Source organism: Pygocentrus nattereri, chromosome 23, assembly GCF_015220715.1.
Source record: "Pygocentrus nattereri isolate fPygNat1 chromosome 23, fPygNat1.pri, whole genome shotgun sequence".
Lineage (NCBI taxonomy): Eukaryota > Metazoa > Chordata > Actinopteri > Characiformes > Serrasalmidae > Pygocentrus > Pygocentrus nattereri.
In genome coordinates, this window is record NC_051233.1 from 33147025 (window position 1) to 33173861 (window position 26837).

A 26837-nucleotide genomic window follows, 5' to 3' on the forward strand; every position below is an offset into this window, starting at 1 on the left:
CACAGCAGAGAAGAGCTGAAACAGGACGGCAATCATTTCTGAAAAGAGGAATAGAAGAAAAATTAGAAACAAATACATCACATGAAACAAAACTAGAGCTTAATTTCCCCAACTGTTTAACCGAACCAACCATTCTACATTCAGCGCAGCATTAAAGGTGCAGCTCCAGTGTTGTTCAGTCCAAATTTATGCACCAAGCAGCATCAGTTTCGAACAGAAAGGGGAAGATCAATTGCGTTTATTTTAAGTAAACTGTATCAATCATCGAATCTAACATTCGACTATTCTGACTATTCGGTATTCTGACTTATTTGCTGGAGCTGACTGTAAACCGCAGGGGCAGTTGTGGGCTGGAAGTTAGGGAACCGGCCCTGTGACCGGAAGGTCGCCGGATCGATCCTCAGCTTTGACAGTGCATAACTGAAATGCCCTTGAGCAAGACACCTAACCACCAATTGCTCCCTGTCGCTGTGGATAGGGCTGCCCACCGCTCTGGGCAAGTTTACATTTACATTTATGGCATTTGGCTGACACTCTTATCCAGAGCGACTTACAATCTCATCATTTTTTACATAGGCAGGCCAAGGTGGTGTTAGGAGTCTTGCCCAAGGACTCTTATTGGTATAGTGTGTTTGCCCACGTGGGGATTGAACCCCAGTCTACAGGGTAGAAGGCAGAGGTGTTAACCACTAACCAACCACACAAGGCAAGTGTGCTCATTGCCTCCCAGTGTGTATGCGGTGTTTCACTTCATGGATGGGTTAAATGTGGAGGTGAAATTTCCCTGTTGTGGGACTGATAAGAGTCCTTTAATCTTTTTTTTATCAAGGTCATTTAACTTAAATAAAGCACTTTACTCACCTATTTTTTTTCAGGAGAGATCTGTGTAGCTTAATGTCCAAGACGTGTTTGACTTTTAAACAACAAAAAAAAATAATTAATTACATTTTTTCTTTACTTTCACGCTAATACTTTGATAGACTGCCATAGACGTCATTTTTCCACTTAAAACAGCATATTGTGTTTACAATAAGATTAGGTTTGACCAGTGTGGTCAGCCTTACTCTGCGCACACAAGCTACATAACCACAAGGACAACTTTTACACCAATGAGTTAAATATTTTGTCACAAAACGGAAAGTGTTGTGCGTTCCTGGAGTTTTGTACATGCAGAATGACACCATCCTTAGGAATACTTGATATTTTTTCCAAATGTGTTTTCCTACAAAAATAACTAGGAGCATGTAAAAGTCTAGCGCTCAAGCCAGTCAAGCCATTCAGCATATAATCATTTTGGGATTTCAGCCCCCTTATTTCTTCTTAAAATTCCCCGTACATTTTGTGCAACTTTTTAAAATTTAATTTTAGGATTTGCACATCAACAAAACATGCAGCAATTCAGCAGCGTTATCCGGCATGTCGCTCTCACCGAGTTTGAGGAGCGGATGAACGTGGCCCTGTATAACATTATAAAAAAGCTGGTTAAAAATACTTGGGGCTGTAGAAGAACAGGGCAGGTGACACCCCTAAGAAGACACTTTAAAAGCCCTACTAAGGCAGAAGCTTATGCTTTTTTATTATTTCCTCAAAACAACTGGCAAAGAAATACAGATGAAATACTTAAAACATAGAAGCAGCTGAAATTGGAAGGGCCGATGTTAGGTGGGTTACACTGCCATACCAAGACTAATGAGTCAGTCGATCAATTTGTCAGATGTTACAAACTAATGCGCTTCTAAAAATTCTGACTGCCCATCAGTTGCCCAAAATCCCAGTGCTGTCCTTTGGTAGGTGTGCTTGGACCCCTATAATCGCCGCTCGCACAAGCATGTAATTTATAGACGGTCCCTTAGCTCTCGTTACAAACAGCGTGTTTTCTCAATTAAAAGGGCATCTTATTTGGAAAACTGTGCTTGGTTTGGTTTTACTAACAGTGATCAGTGACATATGGACCTTTCTGTACTTACTGTTAGAAGAACAGAGGGAAAAACCCGAACCGTATGAAGGCGAATCTGAACCGCAGTAACATAAAACCAAAACTACACATTAAACTCCTTTATTTCCAGCTAAGCGACTATAAAACGCAACGTAAACCTCAGTAGGTTCCAGTCCGGGGCTTAAATCGGACCAAACTCGGCTAAGGTTCCAGTTTTGGACTATAAATCGATATAAAACGCGTTTATTTACATCTCAAATTCCCTTAAAACCGCCGCCTACAAACGAAAGCCCTGTACGTGCACAAATGATGTCCGTGCAAACAAGTATCACACAATCGTTCCGTCCTAAAAACATTCAGCTCTAGTCCTGGGGGCCACTGTCCAGCACATTTTGGCGCTTTTCCTGCTTCAACACACACATTTACCTCGATGGTGGACTTTAAATGAGCTGATTATCTGGATCAGGTGTGTTGGGTACAGGTAAAACACTAAAAGGGCAGTGCTGTGGTCAGTCTGGAGGGCGTTTTAGAAAACAGGGTCTGAGTAAAGCTGGAAACCAGGCCTGAAGTGAAGATCGTCGTGGCCACGCATTAGGATCTCATTTCCACACCTTGCTAAGTCGTGGCCACGCATTAGGATCTCATTTCCACACCTTGCTAAGTCGTGGCCACGCATTAGGATCTCATTCCCACACCTTGCTAAGTCATGGCCACGCATTAGGATCTCATTCCCACACCTTGCTAAGTCGTGGCCACGCATTAGGATCTCATTCCCACACCTTGCTAAGTCGTGGCCACGCATTAGGATCTCATTCCCACACCTTGCTAAGTCGTGGCCACGCATTAGGATCTCATTCCCACACCTTGCTAAGTCGTGGCCACGCATTAGGATCTCATTCCCACACCTTGCTAAGTCGTGGCCACGCATTAGGATCTCATTCCCACACCTTGCTAAGTCGTGGCCACGCATTACGATCTCATTCCCACACCTTGCTAAGTCGTGGCCACGCATTAGGATCTCATTCCCACGCTTTTCTTAGTCGTGGCCACGCATTAGGATCTCATTCCCACACCTTGCTAAGTCATGGCCACGCATTAGGATCTCATTCCCACACCTTGCTAAGTCGTGGCCACGCATTAGGATCTCATTCCCACACCTTGCTAAGTCGTGGCCACGCATTAGGATCTCATTCCCACACCTTGCTAAGTCGTGGCCACGCATTAGGATCTCGTTCCCACGCTTTTCTTAGTCGTGGCCATGCATTATTTTTATTTATACAGGATGTCCCCAGCAGGGCTCCACACAGAGCAGCGGAACGCTCTGCAGTGGCCAAATCCTCATGCGTGCTCGACTGATTTTCACTTACCGAAGGCAAACTGACGGTAAAACGGCCCGAAAAACAAGCAGGGAGTGAAGAGAGCTGCAGCGCAGGCCCAGCAGGTCACCACCAGATGCTGGGTTTCGTCTCTGGCGATGACCTCAGTGTCTGTGTAGGTTTTCTCCCATAGTTCAAGGACATGCAGTCAGGCCAGTGGTTTTATACACAAGTTTACTTGTGTTATACTTTAATTAAACTCACTAAATTAAGAAATGCATGATCTCTACAGGACGCAGAAAAAATTGTTCATGCTTTTATTACCTCAAGGCTGGACACTGTAATGCCCTGCTGTCTGGACATCCAAGCAAAAGCCCCAACAATCTTCAGCTGGTCCAGAACACTGCAGCCAGAGTCTCACAAGAACCAGAAAGTTTGACCAGGTCAGCCCAGTTTTATCAGCCCAGCACTGGTTACCAGTTAAATTTCACATTGATTATAAAATCTTATCACTGTCCCACTATGAACCATCACGCCTACTTAGATCACAAGGTGCTGCTCACTACTGGTACCTAGAACTAATAAAGCTCCATCAGGGGGGCGGAGCTTCTCATACAAAGCCCCCCAGCTCTGGAATAATCTTCCTGTTAATGTTCGGGACTCAGACTCAGCCTCAGTCTTTAAGTCTAGGCTAAAAACTCACTTGTACAGTGGAGCCTTTGGTGATTAGTCTCCCTGTCAGGTCTGGACCTGCTGGAGTCTCTGCTGCTCTGTTTTACTGTAATCTGAGGTCAGCCACTCTACAGAACTGACTCTGTGTTTTCTTCCTTTCTCTGCCGAGTTGATCAGCTGCCCATCCTGTGCGTCTGATGCTGCTGCCTCTTCTGCCTTGATTGGTGCCGCTGCTCACCAGCCTTCTGGACCGGCTTGACCACCACTGAGCTTCTTGCTGTACAGCGCTGTGCAGTCCTCACCCTCAGATCTTCTCTTTCCCCACTTTACTATAAAACTTCATACTAATAATGTTTGCTATCCGGTGTCGACCAGAGGAGGGTGGGTTCCCCTTCTGAGTCTTGGTTCCTCTCAAGGTTTCTTCCTCTTTTAGGGAGTTTTTCCTTGCCACCGTCGTCGCTGGTGGGCTCATGGGGGCTTGGACCCGACCAATAGAACCTCTGCTGAGTGTAATGAAGGCAGTACTACACAAGAAAAAACATGTGACCTAATTTGCTTCATACAAACTAATATGGTCCAACCGAAGCAACAGTTCTGAAGGGAAAGAAGGCAGATTGACCAATACCTTCAACCCGAGCTTTAAGATTTCATTCAGAACCAAGATTCCTCACTACTGGTGGAGATCTTCTACTTTTCTCAGAGCAGAAGCCTCAACAGGGAAATTTTCTGCTTCGTCTTTATTAAATATTACATTTCTATTCAACCACACAACAATATAGGCTGGGCAGTTTCCTTCCAGGGTGCCCAAAGGGTACTTGTACTGATTTATTCCAAGTGGTGGTGATAGGAAGCAGATGTCCACTTCTAAAAAGCTCCCTCACAGTGATCACACCAGACGGTTATGAAGTCACTGCCTGATGTCGGAGAGTTTTTATACCATAGCTTTGAGAAGATTTTGGCCTCAACTGTGTTCATGAGGTAAAATAATCCACACAAGATTTCCCATCATCAACTTTCCATATAAAACTCTGAAGACTCTTGTAGGTTCACTGGTGGTTCAGGATAGTTAATGAAAAGGCTATGTTTGTGTTTTAGTCAGTGCTGGACAGTATCTGAGTATCTGAGTAAATGTAATTGGTTTCTGTACTTTAGTATTTTTGGTGTATCTGTACTGAAGTTTCTCCGTTCTGGACTTTTTCCTTTCACTCCACTACATTTCAGAGTCTAATATCCGACTTTTTCCTCCTACATTTTGAGAAATCTGTCGTTCCTTTTGGTTTCTGTGTGTATAAAAACGTCACATGTCAAAACGAAAGAAGCGCAAAGCCAGAGCACCAATCAGGGCCCAGCGGTCACTTTGTTTAGAGCTGGTTTTGACCTGTTGGTCATACCGACCCAGTGCAGCACGCGGTTCAACGTCAGCGCAGCAGCGTAAAACTTTGGGAGAGTCTGTTCAACATAAATGATGAACTAACCTAACTTTGTGTAAATAGAGCTCAATATAGAAATATGTCCACATATGCAGTCGAGACTGACGCGGCTTTTTTCTGAATTTCTACAAACACCATTTCATTTTATAGTAAATGAGTTTGGGCTGGTTTATGTTTATGAACAGACGCCTACAGATCAACATAGTAAAGGAGCTCATCTGTGATCCTGAGTTTAAAGCCAGTTTTTATTCAACTTAAACTTGGAACTAAGTTGTAAATAAATCTGAAACTGAAACTTTGCTTGTGTGTAAAAAGTGATTTCAGAGCCACTCGGTTCTCCCTGATGGAAACTGTTTACCTTCAGTGTTTTGTGCTTCTGATCATTTTAATAGACGTCAGCGTCACTAATTAATGACGTTCTATTAAAAGACTGGTTTACCAAGAGAGACGCTGGAGGACTTTCACCTGAAATGAGTTCATGAAGCCAGTCTGGTTATAAAAATGATAACAGGACATCAGAGCCAGAATTACTCTTTTAGTACTTTTACTTTATACTTAAGTACATTTGAAGGGAAATACTTTAGTACTTTTACTCAAGTGGAGGTCTAAAGGGAGGAACTTCTACTTTTACTGGAGGGATATTTTACCTTGGGGGTCTCGACTTTAACTCAAGTACATGGTTTGTGTACTTCGTCCATCATTGTGCACTGCTTGTAGTCATGGCGACCCCTGGGATCCATGACCACCGCTGTAAAAAGACCCGAGTCGGTCAGTTTCACTACGAAAATTTATTCAAACAGTTTTATGATTAAAATGATTTACAATAGAAAAGAAAAATGAAAATGACAGTTTGGCAAAAACACAACACAGCAAACTACACAGTGAAAAATGAGGGTTCCTCAGTAAAGATGGTTCTACACAGAACCATAAACCCTTTCCATGGTTCTTCAGATTCATGGAGAATGTGCTGGAGATGGTTCTATACAGAACCTTTTTGAAAAGGGTTCTCCTATTGGTACACACTTAAGAAGATGGTTCCTCAAGGGTTCTTTAGTAAAGAAAGAGGTTCTACACAGAACCATGAACACTCAAAGAATCCTTTGCCTAATGAAATGGTTCTTTAGATATATGGAGAGTGTGTTGTATATGGTTCTATACTGCACCAAAAATGGTGGTTCTATTGTTACATGCTTGACAACGTAACAGTGGCAGAACCCGTTTTGGTGCTATGTGGAACCCTTTTCAAAAAGGTTCTATATAGAAAAACCTACAACACATTCTCGATCAATTTGATTTCACAATGTAAATAACCCTTTTATCATGCAAAGGGTTCTCCGAGTATTCATGGTTCCATTTTCTTTACTAAAGAACCCATGAAGAACCATCTTTGTTGAGTGTACACGCTTTACATCATAACAATAACCATGAACACTCAAAGAATCCTTTGCATGATGAAAGGCTTCTTTAGATTTATGAAGAATGTGTTTAAGGTTCTATGTATGAACCCTTTCCAAAAAGGTTCTATATAGAACCATCTACAGCACATTCTCCATCAATCTGAAGAACGCTTTAAGAATGCAAAGAACCCCTTAATCATGCAAAGCGCTCTTTGAGCGTTCATGGTTCTATATGAACACTCAAAGAACCCTTTGCATGATGAAATGTATGATCATGGTTCTATGTAGCACCAAAAAGGGTTCCTCTACTCGTACATGCTTGACATCGTAACAGCAGAACCCTTTTTAGTGCTACATGGAACCTTTTTCAAAGAGTATCTATATAGAACCGTCTATAACACATTCTCTATCAATCTGAAGAACTGTTTCATTGTGCAAAGGGTTCTGTTGGTGTTCATGTTTCTATGTAAAACCACTTTCTATACTAAAGAACCCTTGGAGAACCATCTTTTTAGGAGTGTACTGGTTCATATTCTGGTCTCAGAGCTCTCTCCCTCACTCTCTCCCTCCCTCACTCTCTCCCTCCCTCACTCTGTCTCTCCCTCACTCTGTCTCTCCCTCACTCTGTCTCTCCCTCACTCTCTCCCTCCCTCACTCTGTCTCTCCCTCACTCTGTCTCTCCCTCACTCTGTCTCTCCCTCTCTCCCTCACTCTCTCCCTCACTCTCTCCCTCACTCTCTCCCTCACTCTCTCCCTCTCTCTCTCCCTCTCTCCCTCCCTCCCTCTCTCCCTCCCTCTCTCCCTCCCTCCCTCCCTCCCTCCCTCTCTCCCTCACTCTCTCCCTCTCTCTCTCCCTCTCTCCCTCCCTCTCTCCCTCCCTCCCTCTCTCCCTCCCTCTCTCCCTCCCTCCCTCCCTCCCTCCCTCTCTCCCTCACTCTCTCCCTCTCTCCCTCCCTCTCTCCCTCCCTCCCTCCCTCTCTCCCTCACTCTCTCCCTCACTCTCTCCCTCTCTCCCTCCCTCCCTCCCTCTCTCCCTCCCTCTCTCCCTCCCTCTCTCCCTCACTCTCTCCCTCACTCTCTCCCTCACTCTCTCCCTCACTCTCTCCCTCACTCTCTCCCTCACTCTCTCCCTCACTCTGTCTCATCCAAAAATCATATGAAACTGAAAACATGAAATCCAGTCATGCAGGTATTAAAGGTTACGGTCCATCACACAAACAACAACAGTGACCACATCAGGGCTCTATACGTTATTCTCACCGTCACTGTGGATGAACCAGAGACAGATAATAAAACATCCTTCACTCAAATTACCAAGTTAATAAGCTCAACATAACTCCGTGCTTTCAGAGTTACTGGCATCTGGGTTTAATAGGAGAGAAAAACAGTGAAATAAACACATTATTAAAAATATCCAATCCCCCAAAAGGAGTCCGAATAATCGGCACCCTGAATTCTTACAAAGACTCACAAGTTTATGTTATGAGACAAAAGAAAAACCTGAACATCTCACCACCTGGGGGCAGTCGTGGGCTGGAGGTGAGGGAACCGGCCTTGTGACCAGAAGGTCGGCGGTTCGATTCCCAGAGCCGACAGCACGCGACTGAATTGCCCTTAAGCAAGACACCAAACCCCCAACTGCTCCCTGGGCGCTGCGGATAGGGCTGCCCACCGCTCTGGGCAAGCGTGCTCACTGCCCCTGAGTGTGTGTGTGGTGTTTTACTTCACGCATGGGTTAAATGCAGAGGTGTGGGACTAATAAGAGTCACTTAATCTAATCTAATATTTTTCCTGCCCTGCTTTCACCTCAGTGCAGAACTACGGGAAAGACCACAGCCTGAACTTTGTAGAAAACCTTTTCAGTCTGCAGGCTTTTCTCTCAGTGTTTACTGAGAAACTTAAAATTTACCGACCAACAATGCCAACAATTCTGAAGAGCACCGCACTACACAGTATAAGTCTGCTACAAATCCATGCTCTGACTCGGCTTCCGCCCCTTAAACTACGTCAAAAACAGCTCGTTTTTTATTTTAGTTCTACATTAATTAACACACCAGCTACAGATTCACAAAAGGCATGATTTTCTATTTAAGAGAATCTAAAAAAACTAAGACTTATTTGCTTCTATAGCAAAACACGCATGCCTTCCAGGCTCCATCTGATATGGAAATACTTTGTTATTCGTCGGGAATCCCTCAGCAGATCCGGCAGCTTAAGACATGTCAGCTCTCCATAATTCTAGGAGCTGTACCTCAGAATTACGACCTGCTTTCTACTGTTCACACTTGGCCTGTTTTTAATCAGTTCCTATATAAACTACATCTCTGAAATAGTGTCTTTACATTACGACGTATACAGTACAAAGTTTGGCAACATGGAGCATTGAGTACTATAAGAGTCATGCAAATAAAGCTAAAGTAGATGAAGGAATGAGAAGCGAGAAGCCCTGAGACGAGGGCTGCGGTCTGAGAGACGAACCGTGGGCTAAACGTGGGGGAATGCTGACTTATTAAAGCGGGAATAAAACGCGGATGAAATTCCTTAAATAATTCAACACCTCGCAAAGTTGTCTCTCACTCTAGGGGGCTCGTCAACATCGTCCAACAGACAACAAAACCTGTCGTCAGAGCAGGGACGTAATGTCTGAAAAAAAGCCCCCCAAAAACGTGTAGATGTGTGTAGCAGCCCCTCTTATAAGGGAAACCGGTTCCGTTAGCTGATGATAGTGTTTCTCTGATTAGTAGGGCCGGGCAATGTGACAATATATATCTCAATATCGTGATATAATTTATCACAATACAACACGATATGCATTTCTGAACATATCGTTAATATCGTCATGCTTGTAGAAAACGAGTATCCAAACCTTTAGCCCGTCTGGCCTTGAAGCCTTCTTGGAGCATCTGGTCTCTGGTAGTATTCAAAAGCAAGCCTTAAAAGATTCTTAAATATGAACAGAAATCCTAAATAAGGCATTGAAAAATACACCTAAGGCTGCCGCACCTAAAAGTCCAGAGCTCAGCCTTTAAGTTCCCCTTGTTAACAAGTTCTGAGGCTAAATGTTCTGCTCACGCTCTGGCCTTCCGAGCTTCACAAAGGTTTGGTTAAAACCTCAATCTAACGAGTGACTGCAGCAAACGTGTGGCAACTTACTTCTGTAGTATGTTGTTGAAGCAACAGATAACGGCTCTCTCTGTTTCCGTGGTGATGTCGCTATAAATGCCGAATAACTTTAGTCGTGCTAAAGTAGATGATGGAGTAAACTAGGCTGTTGAATGAGCTTGATACCGATGCTAAAACAGCTCTAAAACTCTCTGCTCCGCCCATGAAACAGGTTCATAACTGCACAAAGCACTCGGTATTAATTCGGTTGTGTATCGGTAAGAACCTGGGGAACATGAGGTCATGATACAGTGATATATATATTGCAATACTGTAAACAAGGCAATATCGTTTTAAGGAAAACTGTCTTAGTACAGAAACACCACCATATGCACAAAATCTGAGTAAAAGAAAAGTCTTTAGATTAGATTACAACAACGCTGTCCAGTGGTCAGCGTTTGAGAACCTGTCACTGTTGTCGGATCAAAACCTCGTATCTCCGAAAGGATAACTTCGCAGGAGAAGGAAAAAACACTCCACTTTTAATGCAAGTCAATGGAACCAGACATTTTTCCAAATACTTTCAGGTCGTTTCTTTGTAGCACCACAGGCATTTTCAAATTATGTCAAAAACTGAAAAATGATGACAAAAATGGAGATACGAGGTTTTGTTCCGACAGCGCCGGTATATACAGGCAGATTCAGTTCAATTAAGTAAAATAAAAGTTTCTCAATGAGATTTTAGCCACTGCTCTGCAAAACCTTCCAACCTGGTAACAGTAGCTATGAGAGAGTCCACAGAGCACGGACAGGTCAGTTAACCCATTCGTCCTCAACACTGCGTTCACTTTACAGCAAAGCAACCAACTGAACTGCTGGCCACATCACTGAAGTTCTGCACTGCCCCCACAACCCGAGGAGCTCAAAGGCCACCAGCAGCGACAACCAACCAAATCTGCTTTGCTGTAATGTGAATGCACTGATGGATCCAGCAGAACACTCAGAGACCATGAGACCACATCACAACGCTGGTGGGCCGTATAATAATACGACGTCGGCCCTTGATTTAGATTCTATAACCTTCCCCCCCAAAACAGGCTTCACAGGGAAGAGCTCAAACGATCCCAACAGATTTCATGACACGAGAATTAAACACACGTGCGAGCTGCGTTCTGAGCGTCACAGCAGAGGGCGCTATAACGACAGCCAAGCCTGTCCCAAGTACGGCCAGCGTGTCTCACAAACATAAAATTATGACACATTATCGCCTTTCTGTTCCAACACAAAAGCTATTCACTCTCATTCACCTGTTGGAACAGCAGTAGACCCCTCTCTAGCGCCCCCTTCAGTACTGAGCGTTTTAACGAGCGCTGGCAGCGCGCGGTCATTTGCGTTCGCGCACTTTCGCCGAGTTCGTTTCTGGACTAAAGCTGCACAAAGACAGAAACACCTACAGCCACATGCAAGTGCGGAAGCTGCTAGAAGGTGAAAATTTAAGGAGGTTTTTAGTGATAATAAGTTTAGCAATGATAAATTACCATTGCTGCTATGATTATTCTCAATTATTTATTATTATTTATTATTTATTATTATTATTATTATTATTATGGCTATCAAGTCAACACCAGCTACTCAAAGCAAAGTTTGCCAAGAACGTTTGCCCGAGAGACGGCGGAAGAACAAGGAATTAATCCTTGAAGTGAGTGCGCACGTGTCGCTGAAGGTTACTCTGTTCAGTAAAACTCCTCCCGCACCAGGCGCAGACGTACGGCTTCTCTCCTGTGTGGGTGAGCTGGTGTCGCTGGAGGCTGCTCTTGTGGGTGAAGCTGACCCCGCACTCCGGGCAGTCGTAAGGCTTCTCCCCCGAGTGAATGCGGTGGTGCAGCTGGAGGCTGCTCAGCTGAGTGAAGCTCTTGCCGCACTCGGAGCAGTAATACGGCCTCTCTCCGGTGTGAGTGCGGTGGTGCTGTTGGAGGTAACTCTGCTGGGCGAAGCTCCTGCCGCAGTACATGCACTGATACGGCTTCTCTCCCGTGTGAACGCGCTGGTGTTTCTTCAGGTGGCCTTTGTCGATAAAACTCTTGCCGCACACGGAGCAGTCGTACGGCTTCTCTCCGGTGTGGACGCTCTGGTGGCGCTGGAGGCTGTTCTTATGAGTGAAGCTCTTCCCGCAGAGCGGGCAGTCGTACGGCTTCTCTCCCGAGTGAATGAGCTGGTGGCGCTGGAGGCTGTTCCGGTGGGTGAAGCTCTTCCCGCAGTGCGAGCAGTCGTATGGTTTCTCTCCGGTGTGGGTGCGCAGGTGCAGCTGGAGATCGCTCTGTTGAATAAAGCCCTTCCCGCACTGCAAGCAGCTAAACGGTTTCTCTCCTGTGTGAACGCGCTGGTGTCGCTGGAGATCGCTGTGCTGGGTAAAACTCTTCCCACACTCTGAACAGAGGTGAGCTCTCTCCTTACCGCTTTCCGACTCCTCTCCTGTGGGGGAGGCATCAGCGAGGAGATTAGCGGAGGACGTCGGCTGTTCTAACTCCGCATCAGCAACCTGCAGAAATCCCTGCGGTGGAATCTCGTGATGCAGCGGCAGGTATAGGTTAGTGCCGGGCACACACAGCAAGATGAGGCCGGAATTCATTCTTCAGCTCTGGAGAAGAAAAGAATTCAAAACATCAGAAAATCTAACATTCGACAAACAAAAGCATTAGACCCCTGAAAAAAGAGCAGCTCTTCATTTTAAACCGGTTATGTTAGAATATAATACAGCTCAGCATTACAACCAAAAAACATCACGATAAACACTGGAAACTTAACACGTTTGGTATTTTGATTGTGACGGAGATTAAATTCTTTACAAAAATGAACATAATCATTAAGTAAGCCATATATATATATATATATATATATATATATATATATATATATATATATATATATATATATATATATATATATAACAGCCCAGTCAATAGGACACAAAACTGTGCCTGCATGCCCCCCCTACTCACACAGAACTATGGTTAGAGATTCTGGGGGTTGGGGGTTTGTTGGTCAACACGACCACCTACTATGCTACTTTGCATTTAACTGACAAGCAAAACGACCGAACACCATTGATTTTATACGACGTGTGGGGAAATTACACCACAACACTGAGACGTTTCCACGATTCTCGCTCAGTGTGTTGTGGCTTTTCTTTTTCCTTCCATCTGATTAGCTGGAACAAAGCAGCGCCCTGATAAAATAGACCTACAGTGGAGATCATTAAGATTAAGGGACCCTAATTAGTCCCACAGCTGGGAAATTTCACCCCCTGCATTCTAACCAATCAGTGCAGTGAAACACCACATACACACCAGCGAAGACACACCAGGGGCAGCGATTTAAAAGTCGCACCTCCTTCAAACCGATTTCGATATAAAAACGGTTAATCTTTCAGCTCCAGCCGAACAGCCGAGCAGAGCTAGCTCTCCTGAAAATCTGAACGCGGAAACAGTTAAAAACAATGTTTAAAATAAAAAACAAAACAGAACATAATACATTATATTATCGCAGATTGTACAGGGAACCTGGGGAGCAGTGAGCTGGGCTCATGTTGACGACAAAACAGACCAAAACAAACCAAAACAGACCAAAACAGACCAAGAGCACCTGAAGTACAGCTAAACTAAGCTAAGCTAAGCTAAGCGTCCACCGGAGGACCAACAGTCCCGCGGTCGAAGCGCAGAAACAGCACAAACTTTATTCTGTCCAAATGTCCTTTTTCAGTTTAGTCAGCTCGCTTATTATTCTAATTTTCCGTTCCACCTTAAATGGCGCAGTAGTTACAGGCTGGCGATGCTGCAGCACAACGGAACTGCCGCGCTATTTAAGGTGGACCGGGAAATTCCAGCAAGACGTTGGCGAACAGGAAGCGAACTTCCGAGTCGTCGCCAGTTCTGATTCCCGTCTCTTCAAAATCATCGGAGACCCGCCTAAAATCCTCGACATCTTCCTTAAAACGGGACTAAACGAATTCGGGTCCATTAAAACCGCCAACAAACGGTTTTACTTACGGATCAAAGCGACGCTCAGAAACAAAACCCCGCACGTCCTCAAAGCCTGTCCGTACAGCAACCGCCTGCCGATCGTTCCACCTGCACTCGTGACCAAACTGATTTGAAGCGGCCCCGCTGGCGACATCCTGTATATATAAAAAATAATGCGTGGCCACGAGATCCTAATTCATGGCCACGGCTTAGTAAGGCGTGGGAACGAGATGATTAAGTCGTGGCCATGATTTAGTATGGCGTGGGAACGAGATCCTGACTTACTAAGTCGTGGCCACACATTAGGATCTCGTTTCCATGCTTTACTAAGTTGTGGCCGCAACTTAATCACCTCGTTCCCACACCTTACCAAGTCGTGGCCACGCATTGTTTTTATTTATACAGGATGTCACCAGCAGGGCTCCGTAGGGGTGGGTGTGTTTGCGGTGGGCCGAGCCCGGAGCCCTGCTTTCGACTTATCATGCCATGGGAATGGAAGTCGTGGCCACGGCTTAGTGCAGCATGGGGATGAGATCCTAATGCATGGCCTGACTTAGTAAGACGTGAGAATGTCATGCTTAAGCCTTGACCACAACTTAATAAGGCATGATCTTGTTTCCACCCCTTACTGGCCACAACTTAATCATTCCCACGCCTTACCAAGTTGCATTGTTGTTATTTATACAGGATGTCACCAGCAGGGCTGTGTACCAGAGGAGCCATGATTTTCTAGGTTGTTATCCTGAGATCACGACTGAACATTTGGGGTTTGGGGACCCCAGTTCCTCTTGCTGGTCCCCCCACCTTTTATTGTGCATGAAAGAATGAAGAATAACGAACACTTCATTCATTCTAACCGGGAATAACTGTTAAGCGATGACGACTCAGACCCGTTAAAACAACAACTAACAACAAACAAGGGAAATAGGATCTTTAAAGTACTAACCTGGATAAATAAAGCAAATAAATATGGGAGAAAAGGCATCGGACGTCATCCTAAGACACTTTTCCGTCAATATCATGTCAGAAAGTACAACACATGATTATAAATATGCAGAACTAGAGAGCCTGAGACCGGCAGTCGGTGTACAGGAGTGTGAACTGTGCTGTGAGTGCAGTCCTGGGTACACTGACTATGCAAATTATAGGTAAACTGTAAAGGCACTGTGGCATTGTGCAGTATAACTTTATGCAAATGAGATGTAAAGTAACAGCAGCACAGCTGTCACGAGCAGCATTCAGTGTTCAGAGTGTCAAGAAGAGCCGTTTTGTCCTTTCAACAAAAATCCACAACATGAGAGCTGCAACATTTCATGTCCATTAACATCTTGGCTGTAAATGTGTCTCAGGGTTTGCTGCTGTACTTGAACAGGCTAAAAAATCTACTATAAACCAGAACGCAGACTTGCTTTGCTCTGCTTTAAGCTTCAGCGCAGCTGTAGCCTCTTTTCTCGCATCTCCAGCAGGAAACTTTTCCGCAAAACTTTTCCTGTAAAACGTCTCTTTCGACTTTTTACGAGGCTGAAGTCGCTTCTCATTCACCATCTGATTGTTTGAATAATTCCACCTTAAATGGTGTCTGAGGCACTAGAATGTAACTGTTACACTGTTTAAGGTGGAACAGGACAATTCAAACGAGAAGCTGGCAAAAGAGAAACTGATTTCAGCCTCGTGACTTTTTAGTATTTCACAGTTTCTCGTTGCAGATTAAACGTATCAGGAAACCAGCTGGAGTGATTATAAACACAAATAAGTCCGTTCCTTTTTTTAAATGATCAATGTCCGTCTTAAATCTCTCTCTTTGCCGTTTCATTGGCTACTAGCTGGGTGAGACTGTTGTCTGCGCTGATCTTCAGGGTTAAAGGGTGAATCAGCAGTTCTACATCAACTCCAGTGTTTGAGACCCTTTACTGTTAAACTGTGTTGAAGGATCAGCAGAGCTTTATTTTACTGTAGAGGAGGATTATTTTATTATTACCTACTGATCTGATTCAGCTGTGGAGCCGCGACAGGGCAGTGAAAGTGCTGTATGTCGCCGTCCCCTGTAATAGACCATCAGCAGTAACAGTATAACATACACAGAGGAGCCAAAAAATATGACTACATTTTCTTCGATTCTGTTGCTCATCTACGTGCCACCTTTAGATCTTGTAAGTTGCGTGGTGGGGTCACCGTGTATCGGACGTCTTGTTCCAGAGCATCCCACGGATGCTGTATCGGATTATCTGGGGTATTTGGAGGCCAGAGCAACAACATCAACACACACATTATATATCATATTTATTGTATGTATATCTATAAACACTATTCACAAAAAGCCGGAGATATTTGGCTTTCAGGTGAAATTTCAGGATGAACCTAAAATGCCCTCTAACCTTTTACAGGTGAACTTAATGTGACCTCTAAACTTTTGAATGCAGGTGTCCAGCTGTTCAATGTTTCAGTACTTTTTGCACAACTTGCTGTTCTCTAATGAGGAGCCTAACGGCGAGGTGGTGGTGGTGGTGTTACAGTGTGGGCAGGTGTGTCCAGTCAATACAAACCTGCCCTACACTGTGAACAGTACAGTGACCCAGTGGCCCAAACTACTGAATAACATCATTAATCCAGTCACTGCGCCTCTGCATGAACAACACAGGCCTCATTTCATCTTCATGGACGACGATGCTCCAGCTCATCGAGGTGGCATCATTAGGGAGCGGCTGCTGGAGACCGGGGTACCTCAGATGGAGCGGCCTGCACTTCTCCAGACCTCAATCCCATAGAAAACCTATGGGATCATCTGAGTCGCTGTGTAGAGGCTCGTAACTCTGTACCCCAGAACCTCAATGACCTGAGGGCCATCCTTCAAGAAGAGTGGGACGCCGCGCCTCAGCAGACGAGTCGACTGGTGAACAGCAGGAGACGTCATTGTCGAGCTGTAGTTGATGCTGAAGGGCGCATGACGAGTTATTGAGACACTGAGATTGTTTGTTGGGATTTACCCGCCGCTGCTGTCGGCTTTGGTTTCAATAAATAGTTTGAGATGAAGAAATCACCATTCGACTGAAACGCCCTACTTTCATGATATAACATCACTGTAGCGTGAACTTTTTACATTTTCCATAAATTTCATCCAAAATCCAGACATCCCTAACTTTTTGTGCGCAGTGTATGTCGCAACAAAACCTTGTATCTCCAAAATGGTAACTTTACAGGAGAAGGAAACACACACACACACACACACACACATATATATATATATATATATATAGCAAAGCACTTAACCCCATGTGTGAATACACACACCGCTTTCAAGCCACTTAACCCTCTGGGTCACAGGGAAAGCTGGAGTGTGTCCGATTGGCCTGACTGCGGGAGGAAACCCACACAGACACAGGGAGAACATGTAAACTTCACACAGAAAGGACCCTGCTCACCTGGCCAGGTATCAAACCCAGGCCTTTCTTGCTGTGGGGCGACAGCGCTACCCACTGCACCACCGTGCTGCCGGCATATGACCACACGATTGGCTTAAATGCCGAGGTCCTCTGTGTGCGAGCACAAATGGTCAATGGATCTGAATGTTAGAGCACTGGACAGTGAGATTATGTTCCTGTCCTTGTTCCGTGATGTGGTTTGGTTGGTGGTTTCCCTCCTTAGATCCATTTCATATCAAAACATCATGAACAAGCATCTACAGCAAAACGGCATTTAAGGACAAAAGCACTTCTATAAACGTCGACTTTCTTGCTCACCTACGAAGAAGAAAATCCAATTCGATTTCTTTTTGTACACATTTACATCAAAATATCAATGCAGTCGGAACGAAACGTCGCATCTCCGTTTTTGACGTTTTTCAGTTTTTGACAGTTTGAAAATATCTGTTACCCTTTACGTTGCATGAAGAATGGACTAAAAGAAAAGACCCAAAATGACTGAAAACCGTCCGGTTCCATTGACTTGTATTAAAAGTCATGTTTTTTCCTTCTCCTGTAAAATGACCGTTTTGGAGATACGAGGTTTTCTTCCGACAACGGTGAAATGTTTCCACCTGAAAAAAGTACTGAAATAAAAAGCACAGTTCAGCTGAAGGACCCACAAAACACGCACTTCATGAAAAGGAGTAAAGGAAACAATGAAAATGAGGGAGATAAAATAGAAGAACAATCTTGGCTCTATACAGTTTTACAATGTCTTAATAGAAGTCCTGCCTTTATTAGTGCGGTCAGAGACTGAATTACTGTGTCCATTTACAAAAGAACATGTAAGATCTGACATTACAGCACTCATGCGCAACAAAGACAGGTCCAAAAGGACGGAGGTACACGGTCAAAAATAACTTACAAATAAATACGAATTAAATTAAAGACACACTGAGAGAACAGCAGCGTCTGAACAAAGACATTTGTAAGATAGCGATAAACGCCCGTTAGGCATGTTCATGAATAAGTCCTGTGAGGTAGGAGACGGTAGAGTTGCAGTGAGACGGGAAACTCCACCGATTTTTCAAAACGTCTGCATAATTAAATGGTTGAGATGTGAAGAGTCGTTCAGAGCGGTGGTGATAGGAACCAGACGTCCACCTCTAAAAGCTCCCTCACATCATAAAATTATTACACAAAATGAATATGAATATGTTGTATTTTGACATTATTTTTGATAGTTTTGTGAAAAACCTTTGGTCTAAAACTTTTTGTTCATCCATTTACTGGTGGAGGGCAAAATAGTCCCCACATAAAACTTATATAAACACAGTGTGGGTTCTCTGGTGGTTCTGGATGGTAAATAAAACGTCTGTATTTGTGTTGCAGCCATGGTGACCTCTGGTTCCCATCACCCCCACTGTAAAGAAATCTGAGTGTCTGCACACAAATCTGCACATTTCCACACAGTGTTATGAGTGTTAGGTCAGTGCCGTCTATCAGAATAAAGACGAGAAGGTGGGTTTGGAGACTCTCTCTACACGCAAGGTACTTCAAGTACCTCATTGGTGCATTCCTGTTTAAAAATAATCAACACAAGAGGGCGCTGATCTCACAGGCAAGGTCCGTCAAGATTTTCTGGGCCAGTCCCCTATTGGCCTTGGCCACAGACCTCCGCAGTTCAGGTGGTATTTGGAATTCACGTCACCTATTTTCCTTGAGCCTCTGTGCTTTGAGAACGCATGCTGTAAACAACGGTTGCATCAACTTTAGCAAAGACCTGGGGTGGTTAACACAGACAGGCAATTTGACAAGTAGATTACACTGCTGTCCTCGTTTTGTGGTGTGATTGGGTTGGTGGTTTTCCTCCACATCTCAGTCTTTCTTTGAATATTCTTTTTTTCCCTTTGGCCTGGAAATAGAAGGACTGAAGTACTTGCCCTTTGAAGACCACCTAGATGCATCCAGTCTGCATTCTGGGCTTTTTTCACAGCTTAGTCTATGGGGCTTGAACAATATTTACACAGTAGATCAACTCTTGTTTCAGAAAGCTAGGAAAGGTGTGGCGCAACTGTCTAAGCACTGGATCCCCAGTGATTCATGGCCAGGAGTCCAACAGAGCATTACTGGCCTTGCATGGTCTGGGTGGGTAGGATGGACTTCCATCTCTCCCGTCACTTAGCAGGTATCCATTTGCTGAAATAGCAGTCTTTGTTCTCTTCAGAGTGTGCTGAGCTGTCAAATGACATTGCGAAAAGGTGTAGGGGACACCTAACTAGCTAGTAAAATGGCCATGACACTCAAAATTCAACAGCTCTGTCAGATTATTTATATATAATTGATAATATAATAATAATAATTGGGACAATGATACCAAGCCACAATACAAATCACAATGCAGTTACGCCTGAACAATATTAAACACTCTTCACATGGCAGACTAGGGTTCAATTCCCTGGTCAAGCAAGAACACCAATCTATACCAAAAAGAGTCCTTGGGCAAGACTCCCAACACCTTCGCCTAGCTTTGTAAGTTTAAATCATGCAGCACTTCAAATCTGCGCCTGACGCCTTAATCACACATGCTACCTCTGCGTGTTGTAAGAAATGAGGCAGAGTTATAGAGACATTCCTTTTTCCAGACAGATAAAAAGTCACATCAGTCACTCGGCTCAATAAAAATTATTTATAAAAATGCACGATACATTTGTTTATCCGACAGCTTTGACTTGTGATAAGGCAAAGGATTCAAGCCTGGTAGACCAACCAGGAAATACTTTTGCAGCACGGAACATTTAACTAGTAATTTGTCATGAATTAAATTTTAAAAATTAAGTTTATATGGCTTTCTGTTTAAATTTCATGGCTTATTTCAGCGTATTTTTCACGATGTGCAGAAAAGATCGGCATCTGGTCTATTCTCCAAAATCCTGTGCTGCTTCAGTGCTTTGTCTGGGATGCTCTACCGTGCCTGTGTGCAAGTGCTGACCTATTAACTTGAGCGCCGTGATGAAAATCGAGCTATTCTTCGTTGCTCGTGCCACGCAGGGGTAGCATGTGTGAATTAGGCCTGAGGCGCCTGAATGTTACTGCCGTACCATTTAAGGTGTAAAATTCCAACAAGAAACTGGCGAATAAGAAGCTGACTTCAGTTTCACTGAGAGAGCGGAACGACATGAACAGGGATGAGGAGGTCGTTCTGTTTCTCTTGACAGGTGGGCAGCATTTTTATTTATTTATTTACTTATTTTACCCAATTTTCTCCCCAAGTTAGTCGCCGCCACTCGGGAGCCAGGTGGGCAGCATTTACTTATTTTTGCAGTTTCAGTGAATTAGTAGGTCAGAATTGTTTTGTCCCATGTGCTAATGTTTGTGATAGCAATTGGTTAGCTTCGTAGCAGCAACTGTAGCAACAGTTTGTTTACCCCCAACCTAACTAACATTAGTCAGCTACAATACTTTCTGTGTGGTTGTTCGCTTTAACGTTATATTGTAGAATTTGTCCGTACGATGTTTGCGAAGAGTTTTATGACCACAAAGATCCCCAAAAGAAACAATTTTGCTAACCCAGTGTCGTTTGCCTCACCAAGTCACATCCATGAATTGGGGAGATGGCGCTCCGGAAGGAGCACTGAACGGAGGGGTGTATTTGTTTTGCTATTGAGTTCAAATATTGACAGTCATTCTCCAGAATCGTATAGTGCACCTCTAAATCTTAGCGTGAATTCGCTGGTGTTTTTTGAGGATGCGCTTCTGATTGAAAGTCTTCCCACACAGTGGGCACTCATACGGCCTGTCGCTCATGTGAATGCGCTGGTGTCCTCGGAGGTTGCCTCTGTGACTGAAACTCTTCCCACAGTGGGAGCAATCGTACGGCTTCGCTCCCGTGTGAGTGCGCTGATGTAGCTGAAGGGTACTCTGTTGAGTAAAACTCTTCCCACACTCGGTGCAGAAGTACGGCTTCTCTCCCGTGTGGGTGCGCTGGTGTAGTTGGAGAGTGCTCTGTTGGGTAAAACTCTTTCCACACTCTATGCAGAAATACGGCTTCTCTCCTGTATGAGTACGCTGGTGTAGTTGGAGCGTGCTCTGCTGAGTAAAGCTCTTTCCACACTCTACGCAGTAATAGGGCCTCTCCCCGGTGTGAATGCGCTGGTGTTGGTGGAGATGACTCTGCCGGGTGAAGCTCTTTCCACAGTACGAGCAGCAATACGGCTTCTCTCCCGTGTGAATGCGCTGGTGCCGCTGGAGAGTGCTGTGCTGAGTAAAACTCTTGCCACACTGCGCGCAGCAATACGGCTTCTCTCCGGTATGAATGCGCTGGTGCCGCTGGAGACTACCCTGTTGAGTAAAACTCCTCCCGCACTGTCGGCAGTCGTACGGCTTCTCTCCTGTGTGGATGTGCTGGTGCAGTAGGAGATGACTCTGCCGAGCAAAACTCTTCCCACACTGTACGCAGAAATAAGGCTTCACTTCCGTGTGAGTGCACTGGTGTTGGTGGAGATCACTTTGTTCAGTAAAACTCATCCCACACTGTGGGCAGAGGTGAGTTCTATCCTCGTCCATGTCTTTCGGTGTTCATCTGCGAGAGGTCAATGTGAAAGAAGACGGTTGCTGTTTTGATGGAAACGGAGCGACGGAAGACTTGCAATGTGATGTCATTCATTTCTAGAGGAGAGAAAGAGAAAGAAATAGAAATGAAAAATTAAATCAATTTTCAGCTAGATAAGCTTAATTAGTCACTTGAACTGAATATTTTCCACAGTTCTTAGTTTCACAATCAAATGTTTAGGTTGTAACTGAATGTGAATAAGTTGCATCTCATTTACGGAAACACATCATGGGTCTTATGAAAAGGTCCAACTTCTGACTGCTGTGTTTGTTTAGTTAAGCTCGATCTGTTTCTGCCACCACTTGAGACTAGTAAGTACTGGGGGCTGCACTACGTTTTCAAAGTCGAGTTATGTGACTAAAGTCGAATCGATGTCGACTAATCACTGATGATGTCGTTAATAAAACCACAGGACAAGGGAATACTTTACAACAAGAGGTAGTCAAACTCCACAGGTCAAGTGAGATGTGACCGCTCACACTGCTAGCCCTCAGAGAACCAAAGACAAGGAACCCAGAATCTGACTTAGGTGCAGCTTGGGCGGCTCTGCCGAGACGGTCTCCCGCAGCAGAAGAACTTATACTGAAAATAACAGTAACTGACTTCAAACTTCACAGGGTTATAGGGCATCATGTCCCCTTTCCAAACATACATGATCTTATTCATATAGTTTTTTGAACTCTTCAGGAAACCGAGATAATGACATTCAATATCTGATCTTTGAAAACTGGATTGGCAGAGAAATGTTAGACAAAGCCAAACTCGACAGGTCAGCAGAGCATGATGTTCTCTCCCACGAGCCCTGGATCACACTGACCCCAAATCACCAGGCTCGGCTCCTCACCTGTCGTCTTTCTGTAGAGTGATTTATCTGAGCCTCACCACAAGCATTTCAATGCATAAATGTCCTGACATGTTGTGCAAATGACAAATAAATAAACTTGAAACTTGTTAGTGTCATAACCACGTAATGAGTGACTAGAACATGCAAACTCCGCACTGAAGGGTCCAAGGTCACCCAGCCAGAGAATCGAACGCAAGCCCTTCTTGCTATGAGGCAACAGTGCTACCAACAAATTTTAGATAGCTTAGATTCCTCTCACCGCTACTGTGAACAATTCTGTGTAAGTTGACTAGAACGGAACGTTTCACACCATGAGCTGTGGGTAAATGACCGAAAGAATGAGATCACGAATACAAGCGGCGGAAATGAGCCTCTTCGCAGGGTGGTGGGCTACACGCTCTGTGATAGGGTGAGGAGCTCGGCCATCCGGGAGGAGCTCGGAGTAGAGCCGCTCCTCCTCCGCATTGAGAGGAGCCAGCTGAGGTGGTTCCTGGACGCCTCCCGGTGGGGGTGTACCAGGCATGGCCTACCGGGATAAGACCCTGGGGTCGTCCTAGGACCTGCTGGAGGGATTACATCTCAAAGTTGGCCTGGGAGCAGCTCGGGGTCCCTGGGAATGAGCTGGAGGAAATTGCAGGGGGGCAGGGCCATCTGGGATTCTCTGGGACCCTATCTGGACTAGCGGTCAACGATGATGATGATGATGAATTAATAAATATTATAAAAATGATAAAAATTACGAATTATAAAAACACTGAATAAAGCCCTTATCAGCAGGTATCGACTGATCTGGACTCAGACCGCCCTCTCTTTATGGACTAACCCTGAACGGAGCCAAACTGAGAACTGCAGATAAAAAACGACTATTTTTCAACGTAAATTTCCCTATTTTTGTGTCTGCGTCTCAACACAATAATCCTGCACAGATACACCAGTTCCAGCCAGTGGCTTTAGCCCGCACAGACTCGGCTAACGGCCCAGTTTCACGCACATTATTTTCATATTAAATATGATTTATAACAGTAGCAGTTTGTTTACATCTCCTACTGAAGCCCTGTACGCGCACATATTATGTCCGTGCCGCGACCGCCAAACAAGCGTTCCGCCCCGAACAGACCAACGTTTTTTCCATTGTTAATCTGCATAATTTTTATCAGGTTATGATAAAAAAAAAATAACACTTATCTACTAACTAATCACACATATATTTCAGTGCTACCACCAGCACTGAACCTCAGTTTTAACTCACCTCAAACGCCTCCTTTTCTGCTTTACTTCACTGAGTATCTCGCTAATGTCACATCATCTACAAACAAACGGCGTTCGCTAATTTCCAACGCAAATATCACGTTTATAACAGTTTTTAGCTACAATTTTAAAAGAATAATGAGAAATGAGCCTCTTACGAGTGACATACATTATTTGTAAAGATCTGGGTTTTATGCAGGTCACATTATGCTGTCTAGCCAATTTCATTTCAGCAACATATGATCACAAACTGCTGTTCTTCATCCTCACCTCCGATTCTTCCTCAGAAAACGGGTTTGGCCAAGAGCACTTAGCTCGATACTGTCCCTGTGTCCGTTCCCAGGTCGGCACAGCTGCCAGTGTCCAGTGAAAACAGCCATCTGAGGTCAGTTCACGTGGCACAACGCTGGAGGTCACAGTAGAGCAGCTCCAGCAGATCTGAGCCTGAATCTTAAATGGCTCCCTGCTGCCTATGAAGGGCACTAGCTCATGAAATAATGGCTTCTACAAACGTGCAGTGCATCTAAATCAGCGCACAAAGCTGCAGGAGTCCCTGTCCAACACGCAGTGCACTAGGTAGGGAGCAGGGAGCCACCAGAGACTGTGTTGTTGATGCATCTAACTGTGCACCTTACACTGTAAACACTGCAAACAAATCTATACACTACACAGCCAAAAGTATTCGCTCGTCTGGCTTCACACGCATATGAAATTGAGTGAATCCCGTTCTTAACCCATAGGGTTTAATATGATGTCGGCCCACCCTTTGCAGCTATAACAGCTTGAACTCTTCTGGGAAGGCTTTCCAAAAGGGTTAGGAGTGTTTATGGGAATTTTTGGCCGTTCTTCCAGAAGCTCATTTGTGAGGTCAGACACTGATGTTGGATGAGAAGGCCTGGCTCACAGTCTCCACTCTAATTCATCCCAAAGGTGTTCTATGGGGTTGAGGTCAGGACCCTGTGCAGGTCAGTCAAGTTCTTCCACACCAAACTGGCTCATCCACGTCTTTATGGACCTGCTTTGTGCACTGGTGGGCAGTCATGTTGGAGCAGGAAGGGGCCGTCCCCAAACTGTTCCCACAAAGTTGGGAGCGTGAAATTGTCCAGAATCTCTTGGTGCTGAAGCTTTAAGAGTTCCTTTCACTGGAACTAAGGGGCCGAGCCCAACTCCTGAAAAACACCCCCACACCATGATCCCCCCTCCACCAAACTTTACACTCGGCACAATGCAGTCAGACAAGTACCGTCTCCTGGCAACCGCCAAACCCAGACTCGTCCATCTGATTTCCAGACGGAGAAGCGTGATTGGTCACTCCAGAGAACTCGTCTCCACTGCTCTAGAGTCCAGTGGTGGCGCTTTACACCACTGCATTCCACGCTTTGCATTGCGCTTGGTGATGTAAGGCTTGGATGCAGCTGCTCAGCCATGGAAACCCATTCCATGAAGCTCTCTACGCTGTTCTTGAGCCGATCTGAAGGCCACATGAAGTTTGGAGGTCTGTAGTGATTGGCTCTGTAGAGCAGGGTCAGTGGATGCTGAGGCGCATTGTGAGCAGAGGTCATCAGCAGACATGTCTTGGTTGGTTGATTGTGTTTGGGGTAAAAATGGAAAGTCAGGTATTTTTTTTTTTAGCAAGCTGTTCCTATAAAAGCTAAAATTGTTAATTAAATATATTTAAGGCGTACCTCACACACACTGGGTCAGATGGCACAGTCTCACAAGGACTGAGCTAACCCCCGCACCCCCCTCACCCACATACTCCACCCACACACACACACACACCTCTTTTGATGCTCTGCTTGCACTATCTGGATCATTGCTGCTACACTGTGTTTACACTGTAGGGTTTTCTACCTCAGTGACTGCTGTGTATGTCTGTCATCTGACTGCGTGACTCACAGATCACAGCATGTTAATATCTACCTTATTCCACGACCTCATGTCCTGAATAAGTGCCGTGTCAGTGCTGCACTGTCCTGTCTGTTTACTGTGTCTAATGTCGGTTTAATTTATCGTATTTATTGTTTCTAGTTGAATTTTTTGTTTGCACACTCACGTCTGCACGTTTGGACTTTGTACTTTTGTTCCTTGGTGCTCTGTGATGTTCCTGGAGGAACGTAATTTCACTCCACTGTGTACTTGTACATTGACGGAATGACAATAAAAGCCTCTTGACTTGAGTTGACTTGAGTTGATTGCCTTTATTTTTTACTGATGGCCACTGTGCAACAGGAGGAACATCTTGTGGTCATATTCCACTACTGCATGAGAGTTAAATGGCAGATTAAAGGTGCAGTACATTTTTTACAGTTTTCCTGCCAGCCTGTTCAGACTAACTGCAGTGCTACTGCGATGAATTCGATGTTAAAACATTTCAGAATGTTATTGTATTTAACATAAATATATCACTGTTGTCAGAAGTTTTTCAGTTTTTGATATAATTTGAAAATGCCTGTTGTTTTTTACACCGTGTGTAAATTTCATGATGAATGGACCAAAAGAATCAGCTCAAAATGACCTGGAAAAACGTCTGGTTCCATTGACTTGCAGTAAAAGTAAAGCAGGTTTTTTCTTTCTCCTGTAAAGTTACCGTTTTGGAGATACGAGGGCTCCTTGGGTAAATGTGTAGGTCAGTTCACATATTTTTCTTTGGCTTTTTTATACAGTTTTTTTTGGCCTTTCTTCTGATTTTACATATAAAATGTCACTGGGTTCCCTGGTGGTTCTGGATAGTAAATAAAATGTCTTTATTTGTGTTGTAGTCTCGGCGATGCCTGGTTCCTATCAGCACCACTGTAAAGACATCTGAACCTTTTCACACCAAACTGAGTGACTCTGTTTACATCTCAAACACTGAATT

At 44.5% G+C, this 26837-nt stretch overlaps 1 protein-coding gene across 1 annotated transcript in view; it reads right to left on the reverse strand.

Annotated features, from left to right (window-relative positions):
- LOC108443768 (zinc finger protein 585A-like) overlaps positions 1–24439 on the reverse strand; it is a 29249-nt gene extending 4810 nt beyond the window's left edge. The window contains exons 1-4 of the mRNA XM_037533315.1: positions 24248–24439; positions 20997–21941; positions 17292–17402; positions 11546–12485 (exon numbers count right to left, since the gene is read on the reverse strand). Of these exons, the coding sequence (XP_037389212.1) occupies positions 11546–12485; positions 17292–17402; positions 20997–21839 (1894 nt within the window). The 5' untranslated portion in view covers positions 21840–21941; positions 24248–24439. The remainder of the gene's footprint in view (positions 1–11545; positions 12486–17291; positions 17403–20996; positions 21942–24247) is intronic.
- Between the last annotated feature and the right edge of the window lie 2398 nt (positions 24440–26837).